Source organism: Bufo gargarizans, chromosome 4, assembly GCF_014858855.1.
Source record: "Bufo gargarizans isolate SCDJY-AF-19 chromosome 4, ASM1485885v1, whole genome shotgun sequence".
Lineage (NCBI taxonomy): Eukaryota > Metazoa > Chordata > Amphibia > Anura > Bufonidae > Bufo > Bufo gargarizans.
Window position 1 is genome coordinate 22,517,469 of NC_058083.1, and position 13,852 is coordinate 22,531,320.

Consider the following 13,852-nt stretch of genomic DNA (forward strand, 5'->3'; position numbering starts at 1 on the left):
ATGCTGTTGGGCACTATGGGGGGGGAGGGGAGCACTATAGGGACATTGTTTATACTGTCGGCACTAAAAAGGGGCATTTTATATTGTCACACATAAGGGGGCATATTTTGTACTGGCACACATTATGGAGAGGGACTTTAGATCTACTGGGGGCACTAAGGGGGGAATTTGTTGTACTGGCACACAGAAGGGGTCATTGTTTGTGCTGGAAAATATTTTAAGGGGGTATTTTTTGCACTGGCACACCTAAGGGGGCATTTTTTGCACTGGCACACATAAGGGGGAATTTTTGTACTGGCACACATTATAACGTTTTTTTTTGCACTGGCACACGTTATAAGGGTATTTTTTTGTACTGGTATTTTCTGTAGTGGTGCACATTATAAGGGGGGATTTTTGTACTGGCACACATTATAGGGAGTATATTTTATATCGGCGCACATTATAAGGGGGTATTTTGTACTGGCACGCTTTATAAGGAGAATTATTACTACTGGTGGACAATGAGGAACATGATTACTAGTATGGGCACAATGGGGGCATTATTACTATTCGGGCACTGTTAACACTAAGTGCACTGTGGCACAAAATTATTACTATTGATGGGACTTTTCGAGGCACTATTACTGTGGGGACACTGTGGCACAGCATCAGTTAGCACAACTTTTGAGGGACATTATGTTTACACTGTTTACTGGGCGCAGTTATTTTTTAGGGCGCTGTGTGTCAATTATTATTGAAGGGGATACTCTCCGTGTGTTACCAGTATTTTCAGATGGACTGTTTCTACAGTATAGTATTGGGGTGGCAGGACGGGGTTTTCAGACGGTGGATGACGGAAAAGTACAAAACTAAGATGTCTGTTTGTCAGACTCTGCAGAGACAAGAGATGGCTGAAAGAAATCATCATGGGGGGATGGTCTGAATGGAGAAGATGAGGAAAGAACACATCTACGTCAGAGGATGTAAGAGGTATGTGGCGCTGTATTACCCAGGTTTTTTTTTTTTAGGGCTGTATGTAATGTCCAAGTATATCTTTAAAGTAGTGCTGGAGGGAAGGGATTAGGTTGAGAATTTGGCATGGGGGGGTGGTGCCATTTCAATTTTTACCTCAGGCAGCAGAAAGGCTAGGTGCACCCCTGCCTCTTAGCGGTAAAGGAAGGGGGAGCTCAAGCTGAACTCTTGCACCAGGGCCAATGAGCCTTTAGCTACACACCTGCCCCCAGGGGCAGATTGGCCATAGACCTTACAGGGAAATTTCCCAGTGGGCCGTCTGAGCCCTCCTCCTGGCCGGCCAGTGGAGGTTTTTGGGGATGTTTTTTGTGCTGCTGGCAGTATTTTGTGATTGACTGTGGTATTTGGCTCTGTTGGGTGGTATAATGTGCCGCAATATAGTATTGCTGGCCCTGCTTCCATCAATTTGGACCCAACTACAGAACTTTTAGTATTTTTTTCCAGGGCCACTTTAAGTTTCCAGTGCGCCCCTGCCTGCCCCCATAATATATATTTGGTATTGCTATAATCATACCCAGTCATAAAAAATGATGTTATTTATGTTGTATGGTGAATCCCAAAAAATAAAATTACACTTGCGTCTTTGTTTTCCGGTATTGAGTTCCGTCACAGGGGCTAAATACCGGGGGAAAAAAAGATCAGTTCTATCCTAATGCATTCTGAATAGAGCATTCCGTTCAGGACGCATCAGTTCAGTCCCTCTTACGTTTTTTGGCCGGAGAAAATACCCCAGCATACTGCAGTTTTCTCTCCGGCCAAAAAGACTGATCACTTGCCGGAATGCCGGACCCGGCATTAATTTCCATTGAAGTGTATTAGTGCCGGATTCGGCATTAAGTGTCCTGGCAAAACGGATCCGGCTTTTCAATCTGCGCATGCGCGGACCTTTAAAAATGCACAAGAAAATTAATACTGGATCTGTTTTTCCTGGATGACACAGGAGAGACGGATCCGGTATTGCAATGCATTTGTCAGACGGATCTGGATCCGTCTGACAAATGCCTTCAGTTTGCGTCCGGATTGCCGGAATCCTCTGCCGCAAGTGTGAAAGTACCCTTGGTGATGAGAAACAAGACAACATCCGGCTTCTGGCTGCAGCGTTTTATTTTATTTTTAAATGCAAAAAAAAACTTGTGAATGTGCTGTGTGAGAATTAGGCCTCATGCACACAGCCATATGTATTTTGCGGTCTGCAAAACACGAGTCCTCAAAAAATACGGATGACGTCTGTGTGCATTCTGTATTTTGTGGAACGGAACAGCTGGTCCCTAATAGAACAGTACTAGCCTTGTCCGTAATGCGGAACGGACATACGGAACGGAATGCACACGGAGTAACTTCCGTTTTTTTTGCGGACCCATTGAAATGAATGGTTCTATATATGGTCTGCAAATCCCCCCCAGAATGGAAAGAAAATACGTTTGTGTACATGAGCCCTAAGGGCTCACGCACATGACCGGATGACATCCGTGTTGCATCCTTTTATTTTTGCGGATCCCTTGTAACAATGCCTGTCTTTGTCTGCAAAACGGACAAGAATGTTCTATTTTTTTGCGGAACGAACATGCAGACACGGAATAATTTCAATTTTTTTCAAGCCCCATTGAAATTCCGTATACAGACCTGTAAAAAAACGGAACGGAAGAAAAATAGGTTCGTGTGCATGAGCCGTAAGTCCTAAACTACTGGATTGAGGAGGAAGAGAAGAAAGTCGTTTAGGAAGTGTGGAAAATGGGAGCCAAATATCATTGTCAAGGCGACAGGGACCTTCTTCTTGTCAATGTAACATATATATATATATGTTTTTTTTTTTTTTTAAGTTTACCTACACAGTGAAGTGATAAGACGGTTTTCAGGGAAGTCTCGTCAACACGGAAAACGCCGCGTCATCTGCTCTCCAGTGCCTTGTATTTCTCACACGCGGAGCAAGTCATTTGTCCCTGCCGGGCCCCGTACCTAGCAGCTCGCTTGCCAGCAGTAAAGATGGCGGCGCCTATGGACGAAGCTGTCAGCGGGAATAGTGAAGAAAATATTCTGTATGATCTGTTAATAAACACCGAGTGGCCCCCGGAGCCCGATGTGCAGGTGAGGGGCTAACAGCAGGGGGGTCCGGGGAGGTTCTCGTACACCTGGAGCTGTTCTTGGAGGTGACAGCACTCACAGGTGGACGGGACAGGACACGTAGCACTGCTGCTGGAGGAGGACGGACCGCTGCCTGATCATCATGGCTGGCTGGGAGTTGTAGTCCTCTGTGCACTGTCCCAGTGGTGGTGCCCATAGAAAAGCAATGAGGGGCAGAGTGTTTACTGGGACTGGCACACTGCTGGGATATGAATGGCACACTGACTGCAGGGTACACTGCTGGGATATGGCTGGCACACTGACTGCTGGGTACACTGCTGGGATATGACTGGTACACCAGCTGCTGGGTACACTGCTGGGATATAAATGGCACACTGACTGCAGGGTACACTGCTGGGATATGAATGGCACACTGACTGCTGGGTACACTGCTGGGCTATAACTGGTACACCAGCTGCTGGGTACACTGCTGGGATAAGGCTGGCACACAGGTTGCTGGGCACACTCCTGTGATATGACTGGCTGCCGGGTACACTGCTGGGATATGACTGGCACACTGCTGGGTACACCGCTATGATATGACTGGCACACTGACTGCAGGGTACACTGCTGGGATATGGCTGGCACACTGACTGCAGGGTACACTGCTGGGATATGGCTGGCACACTGACTGCTGGGTACACTGCTGGGATATGACTGGTACACCAGCTGCTGGGTACACTGCTGGGATATGAATGGCACACTGACTGCAGGGTACACTGCTGGGATATGAATGGCACACTGACTGCTGGGTACACTGCTGGGCTATAACTGGTACACCAGCTGCTGGGTACACTGCTGGGATAAGGCTGGCACACAGGTTGCTGGGCACACTCCTGTGATATGACTGGCTGCTGGGTACACTGCTGGGATATGACTGGCACACTGCTGGGTACACCGCTATGATATGACTGGCACACTGACTGCAGGGTACACTGCTGGGATATGGCTGGCACACTGACTGCTGAGTACACTGCTGGGATATGGCTGGCACACCAACTGCTGGGTACACTGCAGGGATATGACTGGCACACTGCTGGGTACACCGCTATGATATGACTGGCACACTGGCTGCAGGGTACACTGCTGGGATATGGCTGGTACACTGCTGGGATATGGCTGGCACACCAGCTGCTGGGTACACTGCTGGGATAAGGATGCCACACAGGCTGCTGGACACACTCCTGTGATATGACTGGCTGCTGGGTACACTGATGGGATATGACTGGCACACAGGCTGCTGGGCACACTCCTTTGATATGACTAGTACACTGCTGGAGTATGACTGGCACACTGACAGCTGGGCACACTCGTGTGATATGACTGGCTGCTGTGGACACTGCTGGGATATGACTGGCACACTGACTGCTGGGCACATTCGTGTGATATGACTGGCACACTGACTGCTGGGCACATTCTTGTGATATGACTGGCACACTGCTGGGCACATTCTTGTGATATGACTGGCACACTGACTGCTGGGCACATTCGTGTGATATGACTGGCACACTGACTGCTGGGCACATTCGTGTGATATGACTGGCACACTGACTGCTGGGCACACTCATGTGATATGACTGGCACACTGCTGGGATATGACTGGCACACTGACTGCTGGGTACACTGCTGGGATATGACTGGCACACTGATTGCTGGGTACACTGCTGTGATATGACTGGCACACTGACTGCTGGGTACACTGCTGTGATATGACTGGCACACTGACTGCTGGGTACACTGCTGTGATATGACTGGCACACTGCTGGGTACACTGCTGTAAATATGACTGGCACACTGACTGCTGGGCACACTGCTGTGATATGACTGGAACACTGACTGCTGGGCACATTGCTGTGATATGACTAGCACACTGACTGCTGGGCACACTGCTGTGATATGACTGGAACACTGACTGCTGGGCACATTGCTGTGATATGACTGGCACACTGACTGCTGGGCACATTGCTGTGATATGACTGGCACACTGACTGCTGGGTACACTGCTCGTTTATTTGTGCACCAAAATTATAATAGTCAACCATTAAGAACTGTTTGGGAGATTCATGTGACGTGTAAATTATTATTATTTTTTTTCATGACCGTGCCTCCTCAAAGTAATAATGTCACCACAGTTCTGTAGAGCCAGAGAATGCCCCCTTACTAGAGTGTGTGGCACTGTGTACCCACCCCTTGGTACTCTGCCTGGAAGTGAGTCTGCCCCCTTTCTACTCTACCTGTCAGGGAGTTACCACTGTGCTTGGCAGTGGAGTCACTATGGCCACATTCAGACCTGGCAGGTTTGTGGTGCTTGGTGTTAATGAGGTCTGCAGAATCCATGTAATGGAGTAAATCGGGCGCCATCGGCTGAGAAAACCACTGACCACGAGAATTGGGGCCCCGTGTCCGCCGTCTGAATAGGACTGATGGAGGAAGCCAAATGTATCATCCCCAGCAGACACCTCCGTGTTCGTGTGATCGGTAGGGCCCCACTGATCTAATAGCTATTCCCTATACTGTGGATAGGGGCTAACTTTATATAACTGGAGTACCACTTTAAACGCTAGGTACACCTCTGGAAACTATTTTTGTTGATGATTGCATTTTATTCGTTTTTGGTGAAAAATCATATTTCCAATTGGCCTTTATTAAAAATATTGAGCCGTTCTGTCATAAAGGGTTAACTGTTTTTCTAACTGTGTGACTGGTACTTTCACTTTGTGCCCTAATAAACCTTATCTCTAAACTGCTGAGAGGTCATAAACACTGATTTAAGCCACATTCTCCTCAGTAAGATAAGAGCTGAGCTATAATGAGTGGGTATAATGTCAGAGAGCAGAGATAATGAGCCCGTCTGCTCCCTGACTGACGGAAAAGAGAGAAAATACAGATTCTGCTACTAAATAAACTCAAAACCGTGCAGGGAAAATTGATCAACATTTTTAATAAAGACTAATTGAAAAAAAGATTTTTAGCTCAAAATAAGGGTACTTTCACACTAGCGTTTTTCTTTTCCGGCATAGAGTTCCGTCACAGGGGCTCTATACCGGAAAAGAACTGATCAGTGTTATACCCATGCATTCTGAATGGAGAGCAATCCATTCAGGATGCATCAGGATGTCTTCAGTTCAGTCGTTTTGACTGATCAGGCAAAACAGAAAACCGCAGCATGCTACGCTTTTATCTCCGGCCAAAAAAACTGAAGACATGCCTGAACGCCGGATCCGGCATTTTTTCCCATAGGAATGTATTAGCGCCGGATCCGGCATTCAGAATACCGGAATGCCGGATCCGTCGTTCCGGCATGCGCATATTGGTAAAAATTAGAAAAATGTACAAGACGGATCCGTCGGTCCGCATGACAAGCGGAGAGACGGATCCGTCCTTGCAATGCATTTGTGAGACGGATCCGCATCCGTCTCACAAATGCTTTCAGGCAGCAGCAGATCGGCGGATCAGGCGGCCAGTGCCCGCCGGATCACACTGCCGCAAGTGTGAAAGTAGTCTAAGTACAATGCAATAATAAAAAAGATTGCCCCTAAAGGTGTACATAGCCTTTAATGTCTTTAGTTGACTCTGGAGCTGCTCTGTATCCTTTAAGACAACCTGATCCCTTGTCTTGCTTCTTAGGCTCCATTTAGACATTCGTAGTGCATTGCGGATCCGCAATACACCCGTCCGGCACCCCCATAGAAATGCCTATTCTTGTCCAAGAATAGGACATGCTTTATTTTCTTGCGGAGCAGCAGACTGGAGGATCGAGGCCGCGCTCCGGAAATGCGGATGCATCTCTTCCGGCACCATAGAGAATGAACGTATGCGGACCCATTCTACGGACGTCTGAATGGAGCCTTATGAGACGCTGTTTACCAGGTCACACGTCTTCCTCGAGGTTGTTCTCTAGGGTGTTAGTAGAGGCTCCTGATCCTCACTGGCGTCTTCTGATGGGTTTATAGTGCGGTATACTATTTCCATTATAAGTAATGGCAGAGTGGAGTCCTAGCCTTATTAAAGGGGAAATGACTTATCGCTTTGTAATCATGGCGGGGGGCCAGCCTTGTGACTGCCTCTTCAGTCTCAGGTTTGGTGGGGGTTCAGAGGTCTGACCCCCGCTGTTCATAAAGTGATGTGATGACACAACGCTAGGACATACCATTATTCCCCTATAAGTCCGTATTCTTTTAAATAGGCGTTGGTTTAAAGAGGACCCGACCCCTCTCCTGACAGGTCCATTTTAGCAACTACCTTCATCCCCCATGTAATACCAATTCTGGAACATCTATTCTTATGTCTGTATGTTGTGCCATTCCTATATTATTTATTCTAGAAGTTATGAATACATTGCCAGCAGTCTACAATAAAGGTCCAGATGAGTGTTACTAGTTGGGGGGTGTCCCTGCACAGTCTGACATTATCCAATCAGTGCTGCCAGAGTCGGGCTGTGCAGAGACACCCCCCCAATTGGTAACACCCAGCTGGACCTTTTATGAATGAATTTCCTCTAGTCTGCAATAAACTTCTAGTAGGAGTAATAGAGGAAAAGCACAACATAGAGTTATCAGAATAGATGCTACAGAATTGCTATTACATAGGGCATCCAAGTAGTTAAAGGATTTTTCTGGGTTTTTAGTGTTGACCTGTCCTCAGGATAGGTCATCAGTATCGGATCAGTGGGGGTCCAACACACCCGGCACCCCGCCGATTTGCTGGTTGAACAGAAGGCGAGCGCAGCCTTCCCTTTATTGTTTACCTGCTCGCCGCCGACAGTGTAATTACAAGCCGTCCTATTCACTTCTATGGGACGGCTCCTTCCTATACACTAGAATACTACAGAGCTGTCCCATAGAAATGAATAGGACGGCTTCTCGTAATGACACCTCGTCACCGCTGCCGATGGCGGACAGGTAAACAATGGAGGGAAGGCTGCGCCCGCAAGGAGCACGGACTTCTCTTTAACCATCTGATCGGCAGGGTGCCAGGTATTGGACCCCCACCTATCTGATATTGATGACCTATCCCGAGGACAGGTCATCAATATCAAAATCCCGGAAACCCCCTTTAACCACTTCAGCCCTGCTAGGTGAAACCCCCTTCATGACCAGAGCACTTTTTACACTTCGGCACTACACTACTTTCACCGTTTATCGCTCGGTCATGCAACTTACCATACAAATGAATTTTACCTCGTTTTCTTCTCACTAATAGAGCTTTCATATGGTGGTATTTCATTGCTGCTGGCATTTTTACTTTTTTTGTTATTAATCAAAATGTAACGATTTTTTTGCAAAAAAATGACATTTTTCACTTTCAGCTGTAAAATTTTGCAAAAAAAATGACATCCATATATAAATTTTTCGCCAAATTTATTGTTCTACATGTCTTTGATAAAAAAAAAATGTTTGGGCAAAAAAAAATGGTTTGGGTAAAAGTTATAGCATTTACAAACTATGGTACAAAAATGTGAATTTCCGCTTTTTGAAGCAGCTCTGACTTTCTGAGCACCTGTCATGATTCCTGAGGTTCTACAATGCCCAGACAGTAGAAAACCCCCACAAATGACCCCATTTCGGAAAGTAGACACCCTAAGGTATTCGCTGATGGGCATAGTGAGTTCATAGAACTTTTTATTTTTTGTCACAAGTTAGCGGAAAATGATGATGATTTAATTATTTTTTTTTTTTCTTACAAAGTCTCATATTCCACTAACTTGCGACAAAAAATAAAAAATTCTAGGAACTCGCCATGCCCCTCACGGAATACCTTGGGGTGTCTTCTTTCCAAAATGGGGTCACTTGTGGCGTAGTTATACTGCCCTGGCAATTTAGGGGCCCATATGTGTGAGAAGTACTTTGCAATCAAAATCTGTAAAAAATGACCGGTGAAATCCGAAAGGTGCACTTTGGAATATGTGCCCCTTTGCCCACCTTGGCTGAAAAAAAGTGTCACACATCTGGTATCGCCGTACTCAGGAGAAGTTGGGAAATGTGTTTTGGGGTGTCATTTTACATATACCCATGCTGGGTGAGAGAAATATCTTGGCAAAAGACAACTTTTCATATTTTTTTATACAAAGTTGGCATTTGACCAAGATATTTTTCTCACCCAGCATGGGTATATGTAAAATAATTCCCCAAAACACATTCCCCAACTTCTCCTGAGTACGGCGATACCACATGTGTGACACTTTTTTGCAGCCTAGATGCGCAAAGGGGCCCAAATTCCTTTTAGGAAGGCATTTTTAGACATTTGGATCCCAGACTTCTTCTCACACTTTCGGGCCCCTAAAAAGCCAGGGCAGTATAAATACCCCACATGTGACCCCACTTTGGAAAGAAGACACCCCAAGGTATTCAATGAGGGGCATGGCGATTTCCTAGAATTTTTTTTTTTTTTGCATAAGTTAGCGGATATTGATTTTTTTTTTGTTTTTTTTCTCACAAAGTCTCACTTTCCGCTAACTTAGGACAAAAATTTCAATCTTTCATGGACTCAATATGCCCCTCAGCGAATACCTTGGGGTGTCTTCTTTCCGAAATGGGGTCACATGTGGGGTATTTATACTGCCCTGGCTTTTTAGGGGCCCTAAAGCGTGAGAAGAAGTCTGGAATATAAATGTCTAAAAATGTTTACGCATTTGGATTCCGTGAGGGGTATGGTGAGTTCATGTGAGATTTAATTTTTTGATACAAGTTAGTGGAATATGAGACTTAGTAAGAAAAAACAAAAACAAAAACAAACAAAAAAATTCCGCTAACTTGTGCCAAAAAAAATGTCTGAATGGAGCCTTACCAGGGGGGGGGGTGATCAATGACAGGGGGGTGATCAATGACAGGGGGGTGATCAATGACAGGGGGGTGATCACCCATATAGACTCCCTGATCACCCCCCTGTCAATGATCACCCCCCCTGTAAGGTTCCATTCAGACATCCGCATGATTTTTTACGGATCCATGGATACATGTATCGGATCCACAAAACACATGCGGACGTCTGAATGGAGCCTTACAGGGGGGTGATCAATGACAGGGGGTGATCAGGGTGATCACCCCCCTGTCAATGATCACCCCCCCTGTAAGGTTCCATTCAGACATCCGCATGATTTTTTACGGATCCATGGATACATGGATCGGATCCACAAAACACATGCGGACGTCTGAATGGAGCCTTACAGGGGGGTTATCAATGACAGGGGGGTGATCAGGGAGTGTATATGGGTGATCACCCGCCTGTCATTGATCACCCCCTGTAAGGCTCCATTCAGACGTCCGCATGTGTTTTGCGGATCCGATCCATGTATCCATGGATCTGTAAAAATCATGCGGACGTCTGAATGGAGCCTTACAGGGGGGTGATCAATGACAGGGGGGTGATCAATGACAGGGGGTGATCAGGGAGTGTATATGGGTGATCACCCGCCTGTCATTGATCACCCCCCTGTAAGGCTCCATTCAGACGTCCGCATGATTTTTACGGATCCATGGATACATGGATCGGATCCACAAAACACATGCGGACGTCTGAATGGAGCCTTACAGGGGGGTTATCAATGACAGGGGGGTGATCAGGGAGTGTATATGGGTGATCACCCGCCTGTCATTGATCACCCCCTGTAAGGCTCCATTCAGACGTCCGCATGTGTTTTGCGGATCCGATCCATGTATCCATGGATCCGTAAAAATCATGCGGACGTCTGAATGGAGCCTTACAGGGGGGGTGATCAGTGACAGGGCGGTGATCAATGACAGGGGGGTGATCAGGGAGTTTATATGGGGTGATCATGGGTGATCAGGGGTTTATAAGGGGTTAATAAGTGACGGGGGGGGTGTAGTGTAGTGTAGTGTAGTGTAGTGTGGTGTTTGGTGCGACTGTACTGACCTACCTGAGTCCTCTGGTGTTCGATCCTAACAAAAGGGACCACCAGAGGACCAGGTAGGAGGTATATTAGACGCTGTTATGAAAACAGCGTCTAATATACCTGTTAGGGGTTAAAAAATTCGGATCTCCAGCCTGCCAGCGAGCGATCGCCGCTGGCAGGATGGAGATCCACTCGCTTACCTTCCGTTCCTGTGAGCGCGCGCGCCTGTGTGCGCGCGTTCACAGGAAATCTCGCGTCTCGCGAGATGACGCGTATATGCGTCCAGGAGGAGTAAAGCAACCACCTCCCGGACGCATATCTGCGTACAGCGGTCGGGAGGTGGTTAATAAAACAGATATGTCAGGAGAGGTGACCGATATCTGCTATTAGGGTTACCTGGGCAGTATATTTTTTTAAATGGTGATAGTGAGCTAAAAAAACGAGAACAAAATACGATGATGCTCCTCTCACCGCTCCTGCTGGTCTCTACACACAGGAAAGGACCGCTCGGCCAGTCACTGGTTAGGGTGGGCCACCATCGCACGTGCCAGAATGGTAGGAGCAGGGGATTGATGAGGAGTGTCACTTATTTTTATGCCATTATGACTTTTTTTTATGCCATTTTTTTTTTCTTTACATTTTCCCACTGGATAACACCTTTACATGACTTTCTAACTTCTGATGCTTCTCAAAAAAAACTAACAAAATAAACATAGGTTTTAGGGCCATGAAAGCAATCTCCTTCTGTATATCCTTTTAGAGCATATGGACATCATCGAGGGGGTCCTGCATGGAAGGGCCCAGCCCGTGTATGTAGGGTACTTTCACACTCGCGTTTGGTGCGGATCCGTCATGGATCTGCACAAACGCTTCTGTTCAGATAAGGCTCCATTCACACATCCGTAATAATGGGTCCGCATCCGCATATATACTAATATGCGGACCCATTCATCCTCTATAGGGACGGATTGGATGCGGAGAGCACACTATGTGCTCTCCGAATCCACATTACCAGAGCGCAGCCCCGATCTTCCGGTCCGCGGCTCCCCCAAAAAATAGAACATGTTCTATTCTTGTCCGCAATTGCGGACAAGAATAGGCATTTCTATGGGGGTGCCGGCCGGGTGTGTTGTGGATCTGCAATGCATTATGGATGTGTAAATGGACCCTAATACAACCGTCTGCATCCGTTCAGAACGGATCCGTTTGTATTATCTTTAACATAGCCAAGACCGATCCACCTTGAACACCATTGAAAGTCAATGGAGGACGGATCCGTTTTCTATTGTGCCAGATTGTGTCAGTGAAAACGGATCCGTCCTGACACACAATGTAAGTCAATGGGGACGGATCTGTTTTCAATGACACAATATGGCACAATAGAAAACGGATCCGTCCTCCATTGACTTTCAATCGTGTTCAAGACGGATCCGTTTTGGCTATGTTAAAGATAATATAAACGGATCCGTTCTGAACGGATGCATGCGGTTGTATTAGGGTCCAGTTTGGCTCACTTTTGTCAGACGGACACCGAAACGCTGCAGGCAGCGTTTTGGTGTCCGCGTCCAAAGCGGAATAGAGACTGAACGAAGGCAAACTGATGCATTCTGAGCGGATCCTTTTCCATTCAGAATTCATTCGGGCTGAACTGATCCGCTTTGGACCGCGTGTGAGAGCCCTGAACGGATCTCACAAACGGAAGTAGCCATGATCGCAGTTCCTTTGAATAGCCTGGCGTGTAATACGCCATTTCCCCTGTAGTGCCCGCTACTGAGGCTATTTATGACTAGTCGGGTATCTCTGTACCATGGGGATCAGCTTATCGTCAGGCTGTCTTCTCTTGAGAGCAACCCATTAAAGCAAGGAGAGATATGGATATGCTCTAGACATGCTGCTGCTGCGGCAGAGTTGAGAAGGGGTTGGTTTTCTAATATGCAGCGTGTTATATTAGTGTAGAGCCGGCAGGAGCTGTACAATACGACGAGTGCAGAGATGACTACAGTACCATATGCTATAAACTGTAAGCGCTGGAATAATAATAATCCGTAAAACCACTGAACGTAATGTAGACATTGTGAGGGGGAGCGCTGTGCCTGGCGGTGTACCAGCTGCCTCCGCAATGATAGATTTGTGACCTCCTGTAACTTCCTGCCGTGTAATTGTCCTGTCTTTATTTGCAGCCTCGAGGTGGTCGTGAACATGGAGCATCGTTTGTCCTCACCAAGACTATTACAGGTACCCGGGGCTGTCACATTATCTAGACCGTAATCCCCGATGTACGCTGCCGCTTATTATAGTCTCACCCAAGTCCTGAATACATTTCTGTGCCAGCCGCGCTGCTTCCGCTGTCCTGATATCAGTCTGCTGCTGGGTAGGCATAATGCAGGCATGCTCAACCTGCAGCACTCCAGCTGTTGCAAAACTACAACTCCCAGCATGCCCATGTCCAAGCATGCTGGCAGTTGTAGTTTTGCCGCAGGTTGGGCATCCCTGGGATAATGAGAAGCAACCAAATGCACATTAAAGGGGTCCTCCAGTGTCCTAGAATGTGAGCAGGACTAGTTGCTGCCACTTGTAGAACTGCCTACAGGGGTGAGGGGGAGTGACCTCACTACATGCTATGCTCTGACACTTGCATATACTGCATCATATTGGTGAGCGTTCCTGTTAGGCTGCTCAGCCATGATGGCATATAGTAGGCAGGATCATTAGCATCTATTGTAGAGCAGTGTAGTGTGTAGACTAAAATACCCTGCGTGATCTGTGGTGTAAAATGCAGCAGATATGCGACCAACAGCTTCCCGTATTTTAGCCGTGTAAACATAGCCTCAATTTTATGCAGAAATTGTTAAAATTGTGGTCACA

The 13,852-nt window shown here is 46.9% G+C and overlaps 1 protein-coding gene across 1 annotated transcript in view; it reads left to right on the plus strand.

Annotated features, from left to right (window-relative positions):
* Positions 1-2,969: 2,969 nt before the first annotated feature.
* Positions 2,970-13,852, plus strand: part of NBAS (NBAS subunit of NRZ tethering complex) — a 678,694-nt gene continuing 667,811 nt past the window's right edge. Inside the window, 2 exon segments of the mRNA XM_044291127.1 lie at positions 2,970-3,099; positions 13,168-13,222. Coding sequence (XP_044147062.1) covers positions 2,998-3,099; positions 13,168-13,222 — 157 coding nt within the window. The 5' untranslated portion in view covers positions 2,970-2,997.